The sequence below is a fragment of the Sylvia atricapilla genome, chromosome 4, assembly GCF_009819655.1.
Source record: "Sylvia atricapilla isolate bSylAtr1 chromosome 4, bSylAtr1.pri, whole genome shotgun sequence".
Lineage (NCBI taxonomy): Eukaryota > Metazoa > Chordata > Aves > Passeriformes > Sylviidae > Sylvia > Sylvia atricapilla.
This window is the reverse complement of record NC_089143.1, coordinates 72,436,199-72,461,147: the sequence shown is the minus strand read 5'-3', so window position 1 is coordinate 72,461,147 and position 24,949 is coordinate 72,436,199. Positions and strand designations below refer to the sequence as shown.

Below are 24,949 nucleotides of genomic sequence, written 5' to 3'. Positions count from 1 at the left end.
AAAAATCCCCAAAGCCCCTCTAGAAATGTTGAAGCTTGTGAATGCTGCCTTAGCCCAAGATGTCAGCAATCACAGTCAAAAGAGGATTCTGGAAGACATCCAAAAATAAACACTGAGAAAGAGGAGCAACTGGAGCTTTGTTTGTTTGCTTAGTATTAGTGCTATTTTTTTAAACAAAAGAGTCAGTAATTGAGAGGAGGAAAATCTCATGCTTATTACTGAATCCTCTGGGCCTGCTGAAGTACAGATATTTTTCCAGTAGATGTTTTTCACATTTGCCTATATTTCCACGAGGCGTATGAGAAACTAAAGTCCCATTTAAAAATAACAGCTAGTAAGAAATTCCATAAATGCAAACAATTTGATTCACAGAAGAGCTCATGGAAAGGACCCAGGAATCAGTAACCATGAGACACATAGCAGTGCAGTGAGAGGACTTTACCTTTGCTATGCTTTTGTATACACTCGTAAACAGTCATTTTGACAGGACTGGATAGACATCCTTACTCATTCCTCAGCTTAAACCAATTTGTGCAGCTCTCTAGAGCTGATGGAGGACTCAGGACAGATCTCCAGCAGTTTTGGAATACCTGGAGAATGGATGGTCTCTGAAGCACAGAGCCACCACAGCTACCACATAACATCTCCAGGAATGACACGATTTTCTGTTATTGCTGCATTTTCTTTTTTTCTTTGAGCTGGGCATAGTAATTTTCATAAAATTCAATCTCAATTTAATTTCTACTGAAATCTGTAGGATTTTCTCATATGGAGCTTTTAGCTGAATTAACTGGGACGTCTCTCCCAGGCTGTAAGCTTGTAAGATTGAATTTCCTAGTAATTGGGCTAGGGAAATGTTGAGGGTTTTTTTCTGCCAATGCCCACTCAGTTGTTTGGTTTGCTGTTTACTGGGCCCTATCTCCTGTCACTGAGAAGCTCTTCCCAACAAATCCGGGGTGCTGCTATTTACAGTAGTGTTTGAAAATCCCCTGTTGAATTTTATTGTGTAAAACAGGACTGGGCATGTCACCTTTAGCCAGAGAAGTTATTTTCTCCCCCAGTGAACCCTTCAGATATCACACAACCCAATCATTGCAGGCTAGAGCAGGTCTAGCCAAGCTGACTTTAAACGAACTCAGTTCCAGCAGCAGTCTTGCTGCAGGATTATGGAGATCAGTAATTGGCTTCTTGGATGGATTTTCAGCTTATGCCGAGACACACGCTGTAGTTGGTAGACTGCTGCAAAGTGTGGAGCCTACTGCTGGCATGAATGATAGAAAGGGATGTGGAATTTTTGCTGATAAAAAATGAAACTCTGTAAAAACAGTTCTGTCGCTGCAGGATAATTTTATAAGCTTGAATCCAACCTCTACAAGACCAGGAGAGCAAAGTAAGGTCAACACCATTTTGTCTTCTGACGTGGGTATGTTCTTTTATCAAAAATGTCAAGTTTCCCGTTTTCTGTTACCATTCTTTGGCTTTAATATAATTTTCCTTCAGATGCCCGCAAAGAAAATAAAAATTATATTTTCTTAAAAAGCAAAATTAATTACATCAGAAGTCAGCTTAAGTAAGAACCTACTGAAAAAGGCACCAGCTGCCTGTAGAGCTGGAATGGCTTTCACAGAGTTAGGCCTGTAATGTTAATGTGCAAAAAATTGCAGCATGAAACCATATAAAATCCAGAGCACAGTCATCATCAGCATTGAAGTCATCAGTTGTCACCTACTGGGTACTCAAGGTAGCCTGCTGCTTTTAGAGGCAGGACTCAGCTATTGCAAGAAAACAGTAAAAATTAGGTTCTCTGCTAATGAGAAGAAATCTCTCCTTGTAATGTGGATAAGGATTTATTAAATTGGAAAAGCAGCACAGCTAGAGAAGAAAGGTTGGAGAACAAACAGAGCACTGGAAGATCACCTGTGTTACCAGCAAGAATACAATCAGGAGAGCTGTGTTCAGATGTGGTAAAATACATGTGGGTGTTGAATCAGCAACTGATGGAATGTTTGTTCTTCTTTGGGACTGAAAATAAGGGAACAATTATGGTCTATGTCTCTATGTGATTTGAATGGAAAATAGCCAAGTACTTGGTTTCTGATCCAAGGGGAATTTCCTTCTGCTTACCCCTTATGCTCTTTCAATAGAGCAAACCTGTAAGAAGGCTCTTGCTGGGAACTGCAGGACTCCTTTAGATGTCCTGTGTTCTATAACCCCACCTGCCGAGTCCAAATTGGAGGGGAAGCTCCGGAAAAGGGTTTCTAGCAATTCACAGTGCATTGCTTACTTCAGTGATTTAGGCCATAAACTCACTGGTGTCAAAGCATAAGCAGATCCTAATTACTTCAGTCTTTCCCTTAGCCTTGGTTTTCTTAAGTCCAGAGTAATATCCTAAGCTTTTTTAGTTCCCTGTGTAGCTGAGCCCAGAGCAGCTGGTCACCTTTGATTCAGTATTTCTGTGGGTGCAAACATAAATCCCAGCTGGGGATCACAGATTGGGCCTATTGTTGTTTGTGACTTGTTTAGAATAAGTTTTAAAAATGAGGATTTGGGTTTCACACTGTGCTTAGTATTCTCTAAAATGCAGGCATATGTTCTCCATGGCCCCACATGATTGACTTTTGTCCTAATTACATAATTACTTTAATAACAGGAGCAGATCCTCTCGAATTTCCTACATCTTCTCCTAATTACCTGGTGGCAGGCAAGACTCCAATGGATAAAAAATGCCTGTCTGAAGATTTTCTCATTATTGTCTCTGCACCATATTCTATGGAGTTCTGAGAAGTGCACTGAAATTTTAACTGATATAAATGAAGGCAGAATTTGGACCAGTTTAATTTTTAAAACTGATCATTTTGTATGAAAAAGAAATGGGCACAACACAAAGTTGTCTGGAAGCTTAGAATGCCACTGAAACAGCAGCTGAGAAGAGAAAGGTTTGCATATGGACAAAATTTTTATCCTAATCAAGTCAAAATGAATTTTCAGCGGGTTTTTTCTCCCCATTACTTCTTCCCCTCATCAGTTAAAATCCTTTATTGAAAAACCTTATCAAAGATCTAAAACTGGCCATTGGAACACCTGCCCTTGTTATTGTATCTGAAACCTGGAGTGCTGATGAAAGGAGTCTAAATAGTCTTTTTTTTTTTCTGTATGAGAGTCTAAATAGTCTTTTTTTTTTAACATGGTCCTTTTACTGTTTTCTTATATGGTTTTTTTTTTTAAGCACTGCAGACTTCCCTTTCACAGAGGGGATGTATTTAAAAAACTGAAAGGAAAGTAATCACCTTTTGAGTGAAAAGCCTCTGGCCTTGTTAAAAGTTGTCTTAGCTCATGCTTTGTCACATTAATAATACTTTGTCTCAAAAGGACTGGAAACACAGAATTATATTAGGGAAAGGCTAAGGTCTTCAAATCCTGTAATCTAGGAAATGTTTATGCATGAGAGAAACATTTATTGTATTAACAATTTGATTTAATATCAATCAAGCAAATACCTGTAATGATCATTTATTATCTTTTATAAATATACTAGAAATGGAATCCAGTGACAGACTCATAACAATTAGCTGATTTCTCTATTTTGAATACACTAGGTTGTTGGTGTGGCTCAAGCAATCAACAAGAAGTCTGGAATTGGGGGCACTTTCACTGAACAAGATGAAAAGGTATAAAAGCTGCATGTTTATGTCTCTTCTGTTTTCACAGGGGAAGGGGGATGGATATGTTTTTAATTTTCCTGCTGCTCAGAAATTTTTAAGTTATTAAAAATGAAACATCTCTGAGAAAGTAAACATTCCTGGCAATACTGCAAATTTTTTTTCTTTATGAGGCCATGAGAAATATGGATGTGAAATAATTTCATTTCTGGATCACCATGGCAGATCTCTGAAACACAGACTTACTGTACTGAAATGCATTGTAAAACACTTCCATAACTTTCAAAGGACATAATTTTTAATTAATTGGTTCTATCTCTCCTGGCAAGCCCAACAAACACAATCTGAATATTAAAATTTGTAGAATGATTCTCTTTTAAACACCCTGTCACTTCTCAGTGTAGCATCTGCGGGAAAAGAAAAAGTTTTAGATAAATTATGAACAATATATGAGAGAATCAGGAGAGCAGGCAGCAGAATTGGCTGCTAATTCTCCCAGTGCAGCTGCTTTTCAAAACTTCCCAGATTTCATGTTCAGATAGGTGGGGCAAACACCAGGCTCTGCTCAGGCTGAGGAAGTTGACTTAACAACCAGCAATAAAAGAATCAGAATTGACCCTTTCTCTTTGAAAAGTTCCCCTTTAAAACAAAATGCACACTGCGTATCTGCAGGCTATCAGAATTAATCCCATCCTAAATGAGGAAAACAATTTTGCTCTGTTAGCAGATTTTTATTTTCCATTCACAAGGGATTGAATTCCCTCAGAATTCAATTGCCTCAGTTGTCTGTGGCCAGTTTTTTCTAGATAAAATATGCGCTGCTGCACAACTAATTTTTCCTTTAAGCTGCTTTTTAGATGAACCCTACTTGTACCAAGGTAATGATCTTCAGATTTTAGCTTAAAAAAAGGGATTCTTGAGAAAATAAGAAATTACGAGTAGGTGGAAAAAAAACCCTGAACATGCAATTGCCAAAAATAACAAAAATATCAATTGATACTTCGGAGTATTAAACCCAAATGTTGCAGTAGCTTATCTTTGACTAGAGTTTGGATGCCGCGGGACATTATCTCTGTGAGATGCTGATGCCCATTTGTCTGCAGGATTTTGCGGCATATTTGGCATTTTGTGGAATTGTTCTTCACAACGCTCAGCTGTATGAGACGTCCCTGCTGGAGAACAGGCGCAATCAGGTACGGCCAACAGGTTTGTCCCAGGGATACAGGAATGAGGAGCGTTTGCAAGTGAGCAGTGCCTCCTCGTCCTGTTCCTGCTGTGCTGGTTACTCCCTGGCTGCTTTTAATCTCCGTGGCTGAACGCTGTGTGTCTCTGGTGAAGCTCTCCTGAGCTGTGTGGGAAGAGGCTGGGCTCATTCCAGCCTGGGCGGTGAGAAATGGCCTGTGTAGGGGAAGCAGGTGGAGCCCTACAGAGAAAATTCAGTCACTGTTCATACACTTGATATTGCCTGAAGTTATCCTGTGGTTCACGGTATGTATTTAACAACCAGAGGTGTCAGACTCTGTAAATTACAAGCAGGAATATCCCTGTGGAATAGCAGAGGGCGTGCAGGCTGTTCCTTTAGGCTATTGCCACTATAACAGTCACTAACCATATTTTCAGTAATGGTCAAATGGAAAACTGAATTTGCTTCAGATTGCTACAGCTCTACTTTGCTGCCAACTTGGTAACCGAGGGGTTATTAATGCCATGGTCTTTATGGGTGAATATCCCTGTCCTGTATGATGTGATAATGTCTCAGAGAAAAGACTAGACAGCAGTTGTTTTAAAGTTTTCCTGGTAGGTCTGAGTTTCCAACTGACTACGAGTGTTTGTAAATTGGTACAGATTTGGATGGTTTATTAATTTGCCTTCATGTTCCTTGTGAGAAAAAAAATAGATGAGCATATCTGAGCAGATAAGTCCTTCAACAGCAGCTTTGCAATACAGCAGACAGTATCTAAATGATGTTTTCACCAAAGGAGTTAATTAGGATCTGTTAGAATTACAACCAGGAATAACTACGTTCAGAAGTCTTAAAAAATATAAATATCACTGGTTTGAGAATGCACACATGAGCCATAGGAAAAGAGGCTTCCTAAGGACAAGTAACTGTGTTGTCTGGATCTCACAGGTTTCATTGGACCTATTAATGCCTATATCTATTCTGCTTCTCTCTCTGAAAACGTCAGACAGCTTATTGTGCTATTTAATTCTTCCATAAAAAGTGTCAAACTGGCTAATACTGACTGTTACCTTGCAGTCTGTGAGAGCCAAAACTTGCTTCTGGTCACAGACATAAACACTGGCTTCCCTGATTCAGGGGAGAGGAGAAGACTCAGACATCAGTAAAGAGAATTATTGGGTAAATACAATTAGTCAAACCCGCACGAATGACCTTTTCTTCAGGTGCTTCTTGACCTTGCCAGCTTGATTTTTGAAGAGCAGCAGTCTTTGGAAGTCATCCTGAAGAAGATAGCAGCCACTATAATATCCTTCATGCAGGTGCAGAGATGTACCATCTTCATAGTGGATGAAGATTGTCCCGTGAGTATGTTTATTTTGTCTGAAGGTGGAGGTGTTTATTCCCCGGGAGTGGGATGGGCTTCCCTCCATTCTCATGTTCTGTTGTCCTTTTATTCTCTCTTTTCTTTCACAGCATCTGCTCAGGTTGGGTGTTGACATGAGAGGTTTTGGCCTTTGTGTAATTAAAGAATTTCTGTGCTGAAATATAAATTTGGCATGGCTTGTAAATACCAGCATTTCTTCTTTGGGTCATGAGGAGAGATTCAAGACACTTCAGTGATATTTAAAGTTGTATCAAAAGATACTTTTATGGTAGGATCCAGTGTGCTTGATGACAGATGTGGAATGAAGCAAAATAATTTTACATTTGCCTTTAGTATGAAATAATCTTAATAACTGGAACAAGGTTTTAATGAGTAATACTGTTCTAAATAATGACAACGAATACACCTGTGAATTCAAACATCCTCTTGATATTCCAGGATACGTTTTCTAGTGTCTTTCACATGGAATCTGATGAATTAGAGGATTCAGCTGAGAATCTGAAGAGGTAAACCAATTAATTCTGACTTTTGTTCATCCTAGGAGAATGCTGAAGAAACAATGCTTTTAATATTCTTTTCACAATCACAGACTTAGTTCTACTGGATCCCATGTATTACTGCTGTCTTTATGGAGCAGCTTCTCCCTGAAGTGGGCATAGACCAACTCTCTTGCCTTAAAACAGTCCTGCTGAGGAAAGCAGGAGAATGACTCGATCTCTTCACATTGCCAGTCTGAGAACATATTTGTATTTCAGGGCTGAGCAATGGAAATGCACAGAGAAGCTGCCCTAAAGTGGATTTCAAAGAAATCTATGTGGATGACTATGTTGTAGATGAGAGATATGCAAATTAGTAGATAATATGCTAGATAATAATAATAGATCAAAATAATGCTTTTGATCAATTATTTTGATCGTTATCCTCATCTCCTAGATAAGGAAGATGACTCAAAGAACATGTCTGACTAAATCAAAACTAGAGTCCTAAAGTTCTAACTCTCACTCATCTTTCTCACTCACTAAGGAGTTCAACTGGGCTGAAAAGAAAGAGATAAAGAGCTGAATTAAAATTCCCAGATAAATTAATTTCCAAAGTTAGCCTGAACCTCTGTAGTGAAGTTTGAAAATTACTGTCTCTGATATCAAAAACAGTTGTTTCAAATACTGTCAGAAAGACACACAGTTGTATATAAAATGCTCTCCTACAGATATTTTGTGCAGGGAGGAAACAGATTTTCTGAGCTCCTTTGATGTTGTTTTGCAGTAAATATTTATTATTTTAAATTTAATTCCATATATTAGAAAATTATGTCCAAACTGAGTAGTTAAAAGCTGTTGAGCTGTGTTACATTTTTAGAGAGTGTTCACCCAGAAAGCACAGAGGTACAACAGCCTGGCAAGATCACAGGGGAAGAAGAAAATTCCTCTTTAGTCTTCTTCCATTCTGTAAGAATGGACCCTTCTTCCTCATCATCCCTTTTATGGTGACTAGGTAATGGACTCAAAATGTTATTTATTGCTTGCATGGGCCACCAGGAACTTATTTCTCATACCTGGTAGGGAAGAGCAGTCTTGGAGGCTTATTTGCCTCTACAGACTCTTGTTCATGAGGCAGCACAACCCTATGCCAAGGAGTGCACTGTGAGTCAACCACTGCACTTACAACTTCTGCTATGCTTGAAGGGCACAATTTCAGGCAAGAGCGGAAATGTAATGACATAGATTAGATGGGAAGAGTATTACTTTACATAATATAAAATTTCAGGCTTGTTATGCAATCAAGGACACTGAATCAAGCCCCAAATCAGAATTGTTTTCCGGAATTGTGGGGCACTGCCTTGTATATGTGAAATAATAAAAGAATAATTCCTCACCTCCAGCCCTGGAACATCCTTACAGTAGAAGGATAATGAAAGTGAAGTCAAATGTTGGAGGGAAACTACAGGAGCTTGATGGGAATAGGTTTATAAGTAGGACATATGTCCTCCTCCAAGACGGGCAAAGAGTCTAAGAGAATTAAAATGCTTTAAATAAGTTGTGGCTAAATAAGTGGAGATGATTGATTCTGTAAAGATACCTTATGTCCTGATTTGGAATAGACAGTTCTATTTCAGTAACAGAACCTCCATGTGACTGATTGTCTCTTTACTTCTAGAACAAATTTGAAATGAACTTAAAACAGAAAATTCACAAGTGATACCTGCTGCAATCTTTAGAACTAATATGTGAATTTCATCCAGTATTGGTTTTTCAGGACTACCAGATTTCTGAATGCAGTCTGTTTTCCAATACTTCTGTTTATTTCTATATAAACCCAGCTGTTCATTCTTTATCCTTCATCTGTGTAAACTGTGGGGAATTGTTTGTTTCTTCAGCTTGGTGTTCAGCGTTAATGTTGCTGAACTTTAAAGAAATGGAGGGAAGCATGCATCGATCCATGCTGCAGTTCTGTGATGACAGCTGGATTAGGATACAGGATTTGAATTCAACTCCATTATGTATCTCTTGGTTGTATCTATATATCCTCCTCTCATATGGGAAAGATATTCATATTACCTGCCTGGCATAATGAAATGACTCACTGTTATGCAAAGCACATAACAATAACCTTGTCTCCTCCAGGGACTATGACACAAACAAAATCAATTACATGTATGCTCAGTATGTCAAGAACACGATGGAGCCACTCAACATCCCAGATGTCTGCAAAGACAGAAGATTTCCATGGACAGTAAGTAAAATAAGCTTAGGTTTGAAATTCAGAAACGGAAAATGTTTTTCTGTTTAACTTTTAAACCTTTTTTTTTTTTTTTTCTTTCCCCTTATTACTTCTGTTAGTCTGGCCCCAACGAAAATGGTGCAAACACACAACAAGTGTTGGGAGGCTCGCAGAAGTTCCTTCCCTTTTATCCTTTTCTTTCTTGTTCTGGCAAAGATTAATGTTATTGATGCAAGTTCTTTGCTGCAGTGGGGATGGATCAGCTTCACCTTTCTTTGGGAGCTTTTGCCTGACACTTCCTCAAGTGTGAGCTGGTGATGCCTGAGCACAGGGATACTGGAGAGTGACTTGGTTCCAGTCACATTTCCTTCATGGTCGTCATCAGCAAAAAGCAAGCTTTTAATTATGTATTTTCCCATATGGCCAATGCAGAAAGTAGAGAGATGTCTGCTCTTACAGATGTTTAAGCCTGTTGGTGAGAGGGCAGTGAGAGAGGGAGGAGCTTCTGTGGTCAGCAGATGGCTTATTACCAAAATTTGCTCTGAGATACACAAGAAAATAATCAGAAAAGACAGTCCTCAGTGTGGTTGTTCCAGTAAGTGGAAAGAAGGGGCAGGCTCATGGTGGGGAGCTGGGTTGTTTCCCTTCCTTTTCCTGTGCAAGATTTCTTGGATGTTGTGAAGTTTCTGTGACAGATTGAGTTCTCAGACTAACCCTGTCTTAATTGCAGGACTGGAAGTACAGACAGAATCCAGTGGATATAATGTATAAATTAATAAAGATGTGATGATTTTGAAAAGAATTTAAATTTAAAAATAAAATTAATACCTTGAGAATCATCCAGACAACTGTTTGTTGGAAACAGGCTGTTCAGTAGGATTAGAGTTATTTAGATTTTTTTTCTATGGAATTCAGCCTATGTATGTAAAAGAAACCCATAAAAAGAAAGCACTAGTCCTTTTAGAAGGAATCTGAATAACGTTTTTCAGTAACACAGAGACTGCACTTTTACTACTGCAGGAGCAGGGCAAGGCAGGGCTGTAAGATAAGTGTTTTGAAAGCTGATGCACCCTGACATGAGGGAAATCCCAGGTGTTGCCAGTGCCCTAGAAACCTTGGCTTGCCTCTTTCTTTGGAGGACATTCAACAGCACACTTACCTCATGAAAATCCTGCCAAGATACTCTCTACAGTCCGTGCACAGCACCAGAGCACAAAGCAACAATGTAAAATAGAGATAACCTTTGATCAGAAATCCTAGTGTGTGCCCATCACTTTTGGTGTCACACCCAATTAGAGATCAGCCCAAATGTAGAATATTCCTGGAGCAGTCAGAGCAGAGCTGTGGCCTTTTCTCCCCAGGGGTTTGCCAAGGAGACATGGTCTCTTTGTTCTACCCTTGCACTCCCCAAATACATTCATCTCCTTCTGCTGGAGCACGGGACATGCTGCACAGTGCTGCGAGGAGTGCAGAATGCTGACCCAGCTCTAGTAGTCTTCCTGCATTTTTCTGTGTGCAAACTCACTCATCACGTGGTTGCTTTTTGAGGGAAGATGTAAGCCAAGAGTACGTGTGGAACCCAGCCCCACAGCTTTTTCACTTCAGCCACCTGAACAACAGCCTTTAAAACTGTAACTGTATTTTTCTGTTTGTTTAACAGAATGACAATGCAGAAAATGTAAGTTGGAACATAAAGAGTTTGCTGTGTACACCAATAAAAAATGGGAAAAAGAATAAAGTGATAGGTAGGTATCTTTATAAAAATAATGTTGTACATTTCATAGATCAATTTATGTGCTCCACAGTAAAATCACAGCAACATGCAATCTCAAGCCAGGAGAGAATTCTTAATTATCATGTTTTCAAATAATAAGTCTTCTGCAAGCTTAAATATAAATTGCTCACCTAATAAGCTGCCAAAGAGTAGAGAATGAATGTCAGCCTTTGTTCCTGGCATCACTAAGTCCCATGAGCAAACAGAAAATAAAATATACTGTTTCTTAGATAGGAGCATAAATCCAATTTCATCAGCTTTTAAAAATGTGGCATGTAAATATGGAGAGTTCCAAGAATGCCTTTTGATTTTCTTTGAGAATGATGGCAAAACTGCATGGCCCAATTTACATAGTAAATATGATGCCCCTTTTTTGTGGAGACATATTCATTTTTTTAACATCTGAGGCAGAAAGAGAAACCTCATCTTTATCTAACGGAGTTCTCTGAAATTTCATTTGCTGTTAGCTTATTCCACGAGTTCTTTTATTACTTTATTTAAATATTCCAACAAACCCTAGAAGACCAAGATGAAGACTGAACTATAGAGTTTTAATTAGAGATATTTCACCATGCTGTGAGCTATTGATAAAACAGTTGCATCTGCTTTTTTATTCTGTTGAGGTTTTCTATTGAAGTTCAAACTGAAAGTTTTGGTCAGGCCACCCATTTAGGTGAGCTTTTCAAATCTGAGTCATTCTCACTGGGAAATGTTCTTTGAAGTATTTTCTGGTTTCACAGCTGCCTCATGTTCAATTATTTAATAGGGCAAGGTCAAGAAGTTGTCTTTGAGACAGTACCCAGAATTTCCTTTACAATACTACATAGCATGTACCACTACTGTTGCAAGTCTGGTTTCTTTTTAAAATTATTTTTAAGATTAGGATACCTCAAACCAGAATTTGGGAAGCAGGATGGGGGTGGGAAAAACTGTCCACATCAAGCCCAAGCAAATCTTACTAGCAAGGAAGATGAAAAGAACTTTATTCTCCTGACTTGTGCATTTCTCAGGCATGTGGTAAATGCTTTACAGAATTTGCTGTGATCACTTGCTGTGATTTTATAACTCTGTCCCAGTTAAAAATATTGGAGTTTCTTTCTTTGTAATAATTGGACCTCTCAGTGCTTTGGGCAAATTTTGGAAAGATGTTTAAGTGTCTCGAGGTAATACAAAGTATACTTACTGCAGTTCTCTATTTTTTAAGAGACATTTATGTGCAAATACTGTGTCTTTTAAGAATTCATTTACTTTTGTGACATATTCACTGTTGGGTCTTAATCTTGTGTTCATTACATCGCAGTTGTTATGGAAATAATTATAATGTCATAAACTGTATTAAACAGAAATCTGAAAGACAGTTTCGTGGGATTTTCCTAAAGAGTTTTGTAAGTCAGCTTCCTTTTGCTCAGAGAAAGTTAATCTTGTTCCTTATTTGAATTAATCCCTTTTGATGGGATTTTTTTTTTACTGTAATTCAGTGATCCATCCCTTTCCATCTCATTCCATAAAGGTTCAGGATCCTGTTTGCAGTATTCAGATACCTCAATCCTGGCCATTCCCACCTGACAGCTACAGCTTTAATGGTCTTGATCTCTTTAGTGCAAACTCTGATACTAAGTTCCCCAACCAGAATATAATTTGGACACAGTCCAATGTTGCATTGTCACCAGACATTAAAACTTGTGAGGCCAACATTCTTCTAAAACCACAGTTTGTATGTGTGTGCTGCATTCTTTAACTCAGTTTTTTTATCTGCTGTAATAGGGAAGATGCACACGTGGTAATTTTTTTTTCAGAACTTTTAAATTCCAGCTGGGGTATCTTGGCACTTGACCAGGAAAATGCAGCTTTTATGCTCATGGGAGTGAGAAAACATTTGGAAAAAAATCCCTTAAGACAATACTTACCCCCAAAGCAGTTTTGGCCAAAGACAACATATCCCTCTAATTCAGCTGCCTTAATCAACATTCTGGTTTCTAGCAGGTAAAACTAAGGGGAGGTGCATTTCTGAATTGCCCCCTGCTCACAGTGGTGTCAGAGATTTAACCTGCAGCAAGGTGTGGTAGAAGTTACCTGTCAGACTTCTTCAATGACACAAAAGCCCAGAAATTCTGAACAGAAAGTTAACAAATGTAGCTATCAGCAAGTTAGAACCTAACAAGCTGAATTCAGCCAGTTGCTTCTCAAGGAGTTCAGTTAGTGTTTGGAAAAGGCTGTAATTCAACCACATCCTCAAAAAAACGGGCGAGTGTACTCCAGCTTTGAACCTCAACTTGGGTATTCCCTGTTTAGTTCATTTACTTGAAAAAAATCCTCGTACTGGCTCAAATAAGGAAGCGAAAACTCTGTGTACCACTGTTCTGACTTTCATAAATGTTCTTTTGGCATGGTTGCAAAAATTTAATTAGCCTCCAAAGGACAAATTGTCTTTAGGGATTAAATCAATCTAGAATACTATTAATAATAAAAGTTAGGATGAAAATGGCCCTAGAATTTCGCGGGATAATCAAGTCTCCAAAGCCCTACATTTCTGGTTTATAAATTCTAATAAATACTTTTGAATTTACTACGTATATGTAATATTTTAACATTTATTTTACTATACATTGAAATCACCCTTGGGGAAAAAAAAGGAAAATCCTACAGCATTCTTACGTGTCACTTCTGTATGTTGGTGGTTTATACTGTAGACTAATCTGTCCTGAACCTAATTCCTGATGGTGATGTGTTCTCTGTATTACTTCCTTTCATTTCTGTGTCCTGAAATAGGTGTTTGCCAGCTTGTGAATAAGATGGAAGAAAACTCAGGAAAAATCAAGGCTTTCAACAGAAACGATGAGGAGTTCCTGGAAGCATTTGTTATCTTTTGTGGCCTAGGGATCCAGAACACACAGATGTATGAGGCTGTAGAAAGAGCCATGGCCAAACAGATGGTGACATTAGAGGTGAGCCCAAATCTAAGTGGTCTTTAATTAGCCCCAAACAGCTCCTAATGTTGCCCAGACCCTCTCTGTTCTGCAGTAAGTGCAGCTGCTCGCAGGGATGCTGAACAGAGATTATCCCTCGGGAGAGCAGCATTCGGGCTGTTGAGCTGCTCAGGAATTTTCTGCCTGTTTCTGACTGTGCCAGCAGACTCTTTAGTTTGGTATTGTGTCCTAACTTCACTGCTGAGATTTAGTGGGGAGCTGGAGGCATCTCTCCCTCCCCCTGACGCCGCACGCTGGCAGCAGTGGGGGCGTTCTGTGCCGTAGGAAGAGGGAAGTGCTTTGGCAGATTAAGGGGCTGCTGCTTCTTGTCTGAGGGGTTTTGTGATGATTTGGGCTCAGTCCTTCAGACAGACAAGTGTGAGGAGGAACAGCAGCATTGCTGTAGGTTCTTGGCAATTTCCTCAGACTCCACTAAACCACACCAAGATGAACATCATCTGGTCCCAGCCTTTGAACTGGTTCCTGTTGAGCTTCACAGCTTTAGTCTGAGAAGCTGAATTATTGGGGGTGTGATAACTTGAAGCCGAAAGTGAAAAATGTGTAGACTTTGGATCTCCTAATACTCCCTATGTAAACAGAGTGTTTGCAGAGCTCCTAAAATGGGATTATGTGCCCTGTGGCCTCTAAAAGGAACATTACATTTCTCAAATAAACCTGTATTAGGTCATGTTAAATAAAAAGCTGGTAAAACAATCGTCAAAATCATTTGCTTATGTGGCAAATTAGCAATTCTGTCTCCTACTATAACTCTTTATAGATAATATAGGAAGTTCCAGCCAGATTATAGGTTAACGTATAAAATGGATTCTTTACAAAAACATAAAACTCTGTAACATTTTCACGTCATATGTTCTCTATAGTTAAAAATCTGAGCTTATTTTTTTAATTTAAAATTAATGTATTGTCTTTCAGACTTTTGTGCCAAGTTTCAGTTAGGGTAAAACTTCCCTTCGTGTTTTCATGTTATTCTTTCATGAATAAACTCTCAAAGGAATTACTATGGCAATAATGTCAGGCTCAAAATAAGAGCTGTTTCGTGTATTATTTGTCTTTGAATGTAGGCCATGAAAACTTTCCAAAGAGAAAATCAGAGTTCTTTGCTCTTTTATAGAAGCTCTTTATGTTTTCTTGGCCTAATTATCTCAAGAAGATTCTGTGCTGTGGGAGATTTATAAAAGATGCAGACATGTCCCCATATGCATTCAGAGAGCTCCCCTAAAACTGGTTCAGGCCCTGCCTGGACAGAAGATTTCATCAGCAAATGGAGTGGAAGGCTGAAAAAAATCTGCTCTAGGAAAAGTAGCTTGTTATCACATTGCTCCTCTGTTTGTACTAAGGGCTGGTTTTTTCTTCCTGTAGGTTCTCTCTTACCACGCTTCTGCTGCTGAGGAGGAAACGAGGGAGCTGCAGGTAACAGTGGTAATTGAATTTTTTACTATTACTTTAGAAATATTGCTTTAATAGAACAACCAAGAGCAATCCTGTGCACAGATGTGATTCCTAAAGGGGCAGAAGCACATGTTCCAGAAAAAAATGACACTGAAGCTTATACTGGTGGGTTCCTGAGCTGAATCCCATAAAAGGGAAATATTACAATGCCTGCAGTGGGAGATAAAAGCTGGCCAGAGCACTGAGAGAACCAGATCTGTGCTGACTGATTTTTCTCAAGAGTTTGAGACAGTCATTGCTGGTGAAATGTCAGTATCAAACTCACAATGATTAAATATTCCAACAGCAAAATGTTGAGAACTCTCCATTCCGCAGCTAAGTCTGAATGCTGTATATCTTACAGCTTTGGTACCTTTCAAATATCCCAAGTGTGGGTGCAGCGTTATGGCCTTACAGAGGAATACTGTATCGAATTTTTAGTGCAATGATTTAAAAAAAAAGTAATGTTATGGTTGCTTTTCTGTGCAGTGTCCTGTTCTGCTCATGTTTAATTCTGTGTTTAGAAGCCACTGCCTAAGGAATAACTACAGCTGGGGTTTCAAGTGCATTTCAAAGCACAGTGTGTGTTTAGTTTCTCCAAGCCTTCAGCAGCTATTCCAGGGAAATAGCATCACCCTGCTGCACAAAAACAGGAGGGATGGAGAGGAAGGAAGACATAGCAGACCATGAGCTGGGTAGCATGGGACTGTCTGGCCAAGTGACACAGCAAGGTGTGAGACTAAGGATATTTCTAGGGTGGTGTCACACAGGTTTTTGACCCTCAGTCCTACCACACTGCTGCTCATCAATCAAGAGGCACTACAAGACCAGAGTGCAACTCCTCTGCTAAGGTTTCTCTTCAGGGCTTGAGATGGAATCCTCGTGGTTCCACCGTTAGTGCTCAGTGAAGCAGCCCCAGAACTGGGCCACTGTCCAGCTGCATGGCTTTAACTGTCCACAGCCTCCTGGCACTGGCCTGTGTCAGCCACTGCTCTCCAAGGTGATACCAGAGCACAAGCACAGGCCTTTTTATTTGCACTCATAGCGTTTTTATTTTAGGTTTTATTTTTTGCACTTGTAATGTCGTATAAAGACGGCCAAAACAGTTTGAATTTTTTTTTTTTGATATGCCTTTTGCTTCTAAATAATCTGAAAATAGATATTTATCAGGCAGTTGGGCTAGAAGATGATTGTAGGGCTCTTCCAACTGGCATTATTCTATTCTATTAATTTTCAACCTTATGGTATAGGCTGCAGTCAAATTTTTTACTTTAATCATCATTTCTAAATAGTACAGAACTGTCCTATTGCATCAGTCACCTCCTTTGAGCCTGAATACTGTCTGCAACCTGTGTTTTATCATCCAAAGCAAAACTCTTTATACTTGCCATACAGTGCTCCCCCAATTTCCATAGCTTTCTTTTGTTACCAATGTATTTACAGAAACCAAAGCTCAATAAATTGAAATTTTAATAGCTGATGAACTTTGGTGTTGTAAAACAAGAGGCAAAAGGCGGTAGTAGCTTCAGTAAGTGAAAAAGGAAATGGCTAATCTGGTTAAACAGTGCTATAAACTGCTATAGAGTGCAGGGTTTTTATGTTTCAGCTGAAATGAAACCTACTGTCGTGGCTGTAAAAGGCAGGAGATCAAGGAAGGGAAAGATAAATTATGAATGAAGTGAGACGTGAGGTGTTCTTTTGAGCTCCTTCTGTGTCCTTTCCTTGTGAAATCCCAGGCTGCAGTTGCAGTTTTTCCAAATGACGGCAGTAGCCTTGCTGACCAGTTGCATTATTTACCACTGAACATGCAGGCCTTTCGTGTGCTCTGACCAGTTGCATTATTTACCACTGAACATGCAGGCCTTTCGTGTGCTCTGACCAGTTGCATTATTTACCACTGAACATGCAGGCCTTTCGTGTGCTCTGGCCAGTTGCATTATTTACCACTGAACATGCAGGCCTTTCGTGTGCTCACAGATGAAATCCCACATGAACCCCAACAGGCACAGAGAATTACTGGCACAAGAAATGCGTGAGAATGGTGTGTTTTTCCCCACTGTCAATATTCTTTCTCATAATCTTCCATGACCTCCTGATTCTGACACACTACAGAAGATAGCAAACTGATACAGAACAGAGGCTGGTAGCCATAATTCTATGGATTTCCATGTTACATCTACTAATATTGTAGATTATGACAAATGCTTCCTTTTCAGTTCCTCAGCCTTCTGGGACACAGCTGCCCACACTGGAAAAACGTCTTCCCCTAGATTTACAAAGAGGGAGATAAACACAGAGGTTTATTTCCTTCACTATTTCAGATTTACCTGACTTTCTTTGGACCACACTCATACTGGGGTGAAACAGCTCTAAAGTAGCAGCACTGAGAACCCCTCCTTTTATTCTAATCCAGAAAATTACACTCAGTTTTGTTCTATACTATAAGAATTAGCATTTATTTTGTTAGTATGAGAGTTAATGTAAGACTTAGCATAACCTCAACACCAGTATTTTAAAGGGCAACTGACAGAAATAATCTGTATTTTATAACTAAAAAAGAGGTGAGATACATGGAGATATTACTGACAATTAAAAACTCAGATTTAAAAACATTTAGGATGGGGGGTGTATTGTGTGCCATAATTTCAAATTTACACTGAAGGTGTATGGTGGTATGCAAACTGCACCAAGACCACTGACCACAGGTTTTAAAGATTACTGATCACAGATGAACTCTAATTTTTCATTTTTCTAGCCCTGAGAAAGCTCTGCCTGTGGACATGTTCTCATTGCCGCCGTGCTGAATGTGGGTTCTGTTAGCAGATCTGTTTTACTGACATCTCTTTTCTCAACGTTTTTAGAAAAATGCCAACAGTTACAGATTTTGCTGTCTGCACATCCATAAAAACAAACATATAACTCCACTGCCTTATTTTCTCATTCTCCCAATTTCATCAATCCTTTTGGTTACAATTTGCCTCGGGTGATTTAGATAACCAGACTGACCAGGTAATTCTGTCCTTATTCTCTTGATCTATGGAAAAGTGCTTCTAACATCTGAGGTAATAAGGTAATGTTAAACAAGAGAGGCATGGCAAAGTAAATGAGAAGCAATCATCAGTTTTCAGTATCACATGAAGGTAAAATTTAGTGTCTCTTTTTTGATGAGTCTGCTGAAAAAGGAAGATTGTTTCTGCCCTAGTGCTCAACTGTGTTCTCTCATTCTTCTCCAGGCTGCTGTAGTGCCATCTGCACAAACTCTCAACCTGACTGACTTCTACTTCAGTGACTTTGAGCTGTCAGACTTTGAAACAACACTGTGCACAATTCGAATGTTCACAGACCTCAACCTGGTGCAAAATTTCCAAATGAAACACGAGGTATGGTTGCTGCCAAATGCTGCCCCTCAGAAAGAGACAGCCTAATTATTAGGAATTCAGAGTAGTGAAATGGTCCCCCAGTCAACAGAATTTGATGTCTGTATAAAGAGTGATTAGCAAACTAGGAAGGTATATGAAGAATTGAAGTCTGTCCTCAGTTTGGTTTTACTGAAGGATTAGCAATTTTACAGCCTATGATTAATGGACTAGAAAACAGAATACTGAGGAGGGAGAAGATAGCAACTTCTCAGGAGGTGAAAAACTCTTACAAAGAGGACAGTAATGTTGTTCATTATTTCCATATGAGGGAGCAATTATCTTAGTCTTTCCATACAAAAGAATAGATTAGAAATTAGGGGGAACTTCATGGTTATGGAGATAGTAAAGACTGAAGCAGATGATAAACTAGATGGGCTGTGGAAATTCCTCTGAAGGTTTTTACCAATATATTTGTCAGAGGTGTGATCAGGACAGGTAAAGGAGAAAATCTCTTCAGCCTCTTCCCCTCAGTGCACACAAATCTTCATTTTTAAACACCTTGTTTTTGCTTTATAACCTTTTTAACAAAACCATCAATATTTATATCAAAATGCAAGATTAATTGGTAGGGCTTCATAGGCAAACACATTAGTTAAAGAAAACATGTCTTTACTTTCTAGATGAACAGTTTATAGACCAATTTAGATTAGTAGTGTTCAAGGGCCAAAAGTGCTGCCTTACCTAATATGATCTCTTGAATATCCTAGTACTTAGCTTGACCTCTGTAGTAAGGTCAACAACCTTAAGGAGTTATGTCCCAACATCAAATTACTACCTGACCTTCATACCTGTCACTTCCTTACAAAAAAAAGGAGGAAAAAAGTCTGTGTGTGTGTATATATATATTTATGTATATGCACACATATATAAAAGTGTAACCCACGATTTCTAATACTGTTGAGTAAAACATCCACGACGTGCTTTCCTCCTGCGTAAAAAAAGAAACTGCCCTGCAATGTAGTAATCTTTCTATCATATTTATTTGCTTCCCAAAGTCCAATTTTGCTGGGGTTTTGACAAGCTGGTGTGAGGGAAAAGCTGCCTGTTCATTTTCAAAACAGTCCTTAAGAGGATTCAATAACTAAATAAACTTTCTCTTTCGAACATGTCATTATAAACAAGGATCTTTTTCTCCCAGGTATCTCAATATACCTCAGTTTGTGAATTAACAGCAGTGCTTCTGACACTAACATTTAGCCATTAGCAAACCCACAAGTATTACACACTCCATTAGGAGCTGTATTAGTGGGTGAAATCCTGTTCTTATTTATGTTCACAGTTACAAGTGTGTTATATTTGAACTTAATATTGGGTTAAATGCATTTTTTTTCAGTAGGGGAGTTTCCAAGTGAGATTAAGAAAGTTTGAATGTATCAGAAATCGGTTCTTACGAAAACACATCCATGTGACACTGTTTCTTAAAGGTTCTCTGCAGATGGATTCTAAGTGTGAAGAAAAATTACCGGAAGAACGTTGCTTATCACAATTGGAGACACGCCTTCAACACAGCACAGTGCATGTTTGCTGCTCTGAAATCGGGGAAAATTCAGGTAGATTTCCAGTTCCTCTATTGAGACAAATTCTCTCATGATGCAGCTCTGACTGTCATGTCAGTAAGATGTTGATCATTCCATGGTGTTGCCAGTGGAATCTTCTGCTGAAGACGTCTGGCCATGAGGGCTTGGTTTGTGAAACTGAAACTTGCTGCCGTGGCTTTTTGTTCCCCATTTCAGTTCAATCCTCTGGAAGTGGTCATCAGGATGTTCCCAATGGGAATATCTCAAATAAGGCATGTATGTAGGGATGTCCTTTTTTAAAGTTAATGCTTATGCTACAAGCAAGTCAAAAGAGTGGAGAAGAGAAGGCTGACCCATTTTCAGGATGTTTCCTTAAAATTTTCAGCAGGAATTTAAGTTCAAATGCAGAGCTGAGTACAGCTTTAGATAAACAATAGACCACAGAAACATAGAAATAAATATTTAAATGTTCGTTCTGATGCTTTTGAACAAATTTTCAGCCTCTTACTTAAAAAGACATCTAACAATTTAAAAAACAGCCTAATAATTCTCATTAGAGCTAGATGATCCTCTAATTAAGTAAGATACTGATTCTAGATTCTTCCAAGACATGTTTCCATGTTTCTAGATTTTGGTTTTATATCCTTGTAGGAAACAATGTTTCTGTTCATTGTGAAGGAATGTGTTTGTTCAGTTGGACTACAGGCAGTTGTTACTAGTCAGTTTATACTGCTTTACAGTAAGCACTGCTGAGAGGCGTTTTGTAGGCCAAACCCCAGTACCAATGAGAAAGAGTCATTTCTTTCCTCTACAGACTTCATCTCACTAATGAAAATGACAACAGGTGCTAAAAGAGACCAAGGCAAGGACATCCATCTTCCCTGTTGGAATGGCCGTGGTAGTTTTGCTCTGTGTGCAGTCAAGCAATCTCTGATGGGCCTGATAGTTTGCCGGCTATTTTTGGAATCCTGACAGTCTCCACTGCAATTTCCATAAATTGTTTATTCTTAACTACACTGGATTTGCTCCCTGATGATTCTCATGTCCTAGATTCTGGAGTCTGAACAGCATTGAACATAACTTAATTTTTTTCTAGTTTGAGGGGAAAGGCAAGCGTTGGGAGATGCATCTTTCCAGCACAAACATAAAATCAGTCATTTCCAAACTGAGTTGTCTTTTGCCTGTACTAAGAACAGGTCTCATTATTCAGAAAGCAGACGTAAAACATGTATAAATAAAACCCCAACTCACTTCTGGCTTTACTCTTTGCCTACAGAGCAAACTGACTGACTTAGAAATGCTGGCTTTGCTGATAGCAACTCTGAGCCATGATCTGGATCACAGGGGAGTGAACAACTCTTACATACAAAGGTAAGTAGGTCTGAGAGAAGTTAAATAAAAATACATGAGTGAACCAACAAAGACACACAGCTAAATTAAGTACAACCTGACTGCTTTGATGATGTGGGGCTGTGCAAAGGAGCAGGTTTTCACAGAGCAGAAAGTGCAAGAACAGGCAGAACCATTGGCGAGTCCAACGATGCACAGCCTCAGTTCTGACTGCGATGGCAGCATTAAGTGAAGCCTTTTTTGTGCAGGAACAACGTTTTCCTGCTCCCATTCCCAAAGTCTCCTCCCCCACTTCCCATAAAGTGACAGGCTGCAGCTTCCAAGGGACAGCGTGTAGGAAATGTGCAGCTTTTCAGATCACTACTCCCTGTCCAACTCAGCTGTTCCCTTCTTGTCTGGGCCAGCCCAGCACTGAGATCTGCAGCTCTCTGATACAGAGCTGTCTCCCCACTGTTCTGAACACAGATTGTTTAACTCTTAGTGTAGCCATGTTTTTCCAGAATTCTAAGTTCTTTAGAATAAGTTACATGGTTAAAAGCACGTTTAAAAATGTGGGCTATCTGTACTCTTCAACTATGATCCAGTCTGGAATTAAAAAAAGGCCTTTACAATACAAAAAGGCAAAATAGATTGAAAACATTGAAAAAAAATTTACTAAACAAAATATTTTGAAGTTACCAAAATGAAATATCTGACCAAGTCTAAAATTTTCCCCATATTCTAATTTTTAACTGGGTTTTTTAGAATTTATTAGTAGTTTCAAATCTGCCCAATCCAGTGAATTTGGTATCACTTCAAATAACAACATACGAGTCTTCAGTTCATTTAAAGCATGGCTTAATGTGATTCCTGTGATATGGCAGTGTGTCCTGGTCTGGCCAGAGCTGGGCAAAAGATACCCAGAAATGTGTGCTTGTATCTTCTTCTGGCAGAGCTGGAGAATGGCTTTGAAGTGACCTGTGAAGAAGTGGTTTGCTGTTCTCACTGTGTGTTAAGTAAGATAGTAGGGGAGGAAAAGCTTGTTTAAGGCACTTCCTTTCTTACTGAAAGGAAGAAAAATAAGTAAGCTGAAGCAGGACTCCTGCATTTCAGATTTATATGTTTGGAGTAACACTGACTGACATGTAAAGAAAAAAAAAACAAACAAAAAAACCCTCCACAACATTAGAAGAGTGAACTTTTTCTAGCTTGGTAAGAGAGGATTCCAGCAGTAACTGTAGCCTCACAACGATTGGAACTAGTTAGCTATTTTTTGCTTTATTTATTTAAAAATAAATTTCCTGGAAGACATCTGGAGATGCGTCATCTCCTCTCAAAAATGTCCTGGGAAAGTGTCATAGACAGCAAAAAGTAACATTTATACATGCTGTAAAGCTGAGATGGCTATAGCTTAATAATTTCTTTCTCAATAGAAAGTTCCACGAATTTCTTTTTTTAAACCTAAATACAGCAGTTTTTATTTCTAGGAACAGAGCCCTTTTGTTTTTTCCTTTGAAGCAGAGAGAGTGGATATTCAGTTTATGATTCTTTTCTTAAGCAGCAGGGTTTCAAAATTTGAAATGGTCCTGGCAGTAGAAGTTACAGAAGGGGAACTGCTTGAAGGCCTTTTGGTAGTTATGCAGTGGGAGTTATTTTCTTTTTGCTCCAGTCCCCCATGCAAAGTAGGATGCACAGAACCAAGCCCCTGTGCTCGGAAAGCCCTTTGGCCTGGACTGGGGGTTTGACAGAAGTTGGACCTGAATTTATTTCCAGCCCCAGCCAGGGTCTGTGAATACTAAGCAAGCTCTAGTTGGAGCAGTACTTGGGAAGATAACCTAAGAGATTTCTCACGTAGTACTCTCTCCAGTCAGGATGTACTCTGGGAGACACACTACGCATCCCACTTAATTCAATGGGAATTGCACCCAGCATGTGTTGGCACCATCCCGTGGTTGGTTTCTTTACAGAAACACACGAGTACATTTGCTCTACGCCCCTTTTGTGGTGGTCTCAGAGGAGGTGCTGGGCAGCCAGCCCATTATTCCTCGGGGGCTTGCATCCTTTAATCTCCCTTTCTGTGTTTTTGTTTGTCTTTCCATCTTTCTCTCCACATTTTTGTGCTTCCTAAATCCCCAGAGTCTCCCCTTATGACTTTTATTTGAGCCTCTGTGCACTCACTCACACAGGGAGCCAATCCTACAGCCAGTAAGTCTTGTGAATGGTCTGCAACCATACAGAAAATCTCATGGCATTATATGCTAAAAAAGAGCTACTGACATGATTATACTGACATGACAAATCTGACATTTGTGGGTCAGATTATAATTAGAGTAATAGGTCCAGGATCATCAGCAAAACAGACTTCCAAAAGAATCCAGATTTAGTTCAAGAGATGATGTGAGCAATGTGGGACCAGGGATTGAAAATTAAGACAGAGCAGCAAAAACCAAGAACTGTATTATTCCACAAGGAACAGGGAGAAATTGGAAATCCTCAAGAGAAGGAGGAGTTTCTGTACTTTGACTAAAGCTACTCAAAAAGCAAATTCTGTTTTCTAGACGAAGATACTTGAAAGTTTTGCATTCAGGTATTTTACGATACAATAGTGTACCTATACAGTTGGTCTCCTGCTCTTTTCCACTGTCTGTAGTACAATCAGCGTCACTGTTGGCCTCTAGGCAGTTTCCCTTTTGGATTTTACCCTGGGCAAAGGGTAGGTAACAATGTGGCAGTAATTTGGCCATGACAATGGTGGTGATGAAACACCAGTACAGTTACTAACACTAGGAAATTCCTTGATCAACATTTTGGGCCCAGCACCATATTGCACTGAGGTCAGCAGGAATCTCTCCACTGGTATCAGTGGGTTTCCCATGAGGTTTGCATTATTACTTACAAGCTCAGCTGACTAAATACACCGGGTGAGTGTTAAGAAACACGTTCCAGAAACCAAAACTGTCTCCTAAACTGTGCTGGTGAATGAACTACTTGTGGTACCTTTGCTTTCTACACAGGAACTTTCACTCCTTTTGAAACCCTGTATTACATTCTCACTCCTTGTGTGCTGCTGGTCTCTACAGGCAGAGAAGGCAGAAAACCATAGCTGTCAGTGCTCTGACAAAAGAACAGCATTATCTTTTTATCTGTATTTCTACAAAGGATGTTAAAAGGGAAGTTATTTCTGGATCACTAATATGATTGTCTAATTTGATTCCCCCATGTTTTTCCTCCTCAGAAGTGAACATCCACTGGCTCAGCTGTATTGCCACTCAATCATGGAGCATCATCATTTTGATCAATGCCTTATGATCCTGAATAGTCCAGTGAGTGCCACATTCCTGTGTATGCTGAAGGAAACTATTTCTATGTTTAGCTTCTGGATAGAATCCCACCCTTATATGTTCTTAAGTGCTCTGTATTCCTTTTTGGGTAAAGAAAGCAACTGCAGCAATATGGAAATCACAGTTCTGTTGCTGAGTGCCACCAAAGCCTTCCAAGTGCTGCCTGATAAGGGAGGCCTTGCTAACATCCTTCTGAGTACCTGCTTCCTT

At 39.3% G+C, this 24,949-nt stretch overlaps 1 protein-coding gene across 4 annotated transcripts in view; it reads left to right on the top strand.

Moving 5' to 3' along the window:
* Positions 1-24,949, top strand: part of PDE5A (phosphodiesterase 5A) — a 45,555-nt gene that overhangs the window by 16,083 nt on the left and 4,523 nt on the right. For 3 of the 4 annotated variants that reach the window (XM_066318410.1, XM_066318413.1, XM_066318412.1), the window contains exons 4-15: positions 3,597-3,668; positions 4,763-4,852; positions 6,066-6,203; positions 6,665-6,732; positions 8,848-8,956; positions 10,605-10,689; positions 13,488-13,663; positions 15,065-15,124; positions 18,367-18,513; positions 19,977-20,102; positions 21,346-21,440; positions 24,634-24,721. In XM_066318410.1, the coding sequence (XP_066174507.1) occupies positions 3,597-3,668; positions 4,763-4,852; positions 6,066-6,203; positions 6,665-6,732; positions 8,848-8,956; positions 10,605-10,689; positions 13,488-13,663; positions 15,065-15,124; positions 18,367-18,513; positions 19,977-20,102; positions 21,346-21,440; positions 24,634-24,721 (1,254 nt within the window). The remainder of the gene's footprint in view (positions 1-3,596; positions 3,669-4,762; positions 4,853-6,065; positions 6,204-6,664; positions 6,733-8,847; positions 8,957-10,604; positions 10,690-13,487; positions 13,664-15,064; positions 15,125-18,366; positions 18,514-19,976; positions 20,103-21,345; positions 21,441-24,633; positions 24,722-24,949) is intronic. The other variant, XM_066318411.1, reaches the window with a different exon arrangement.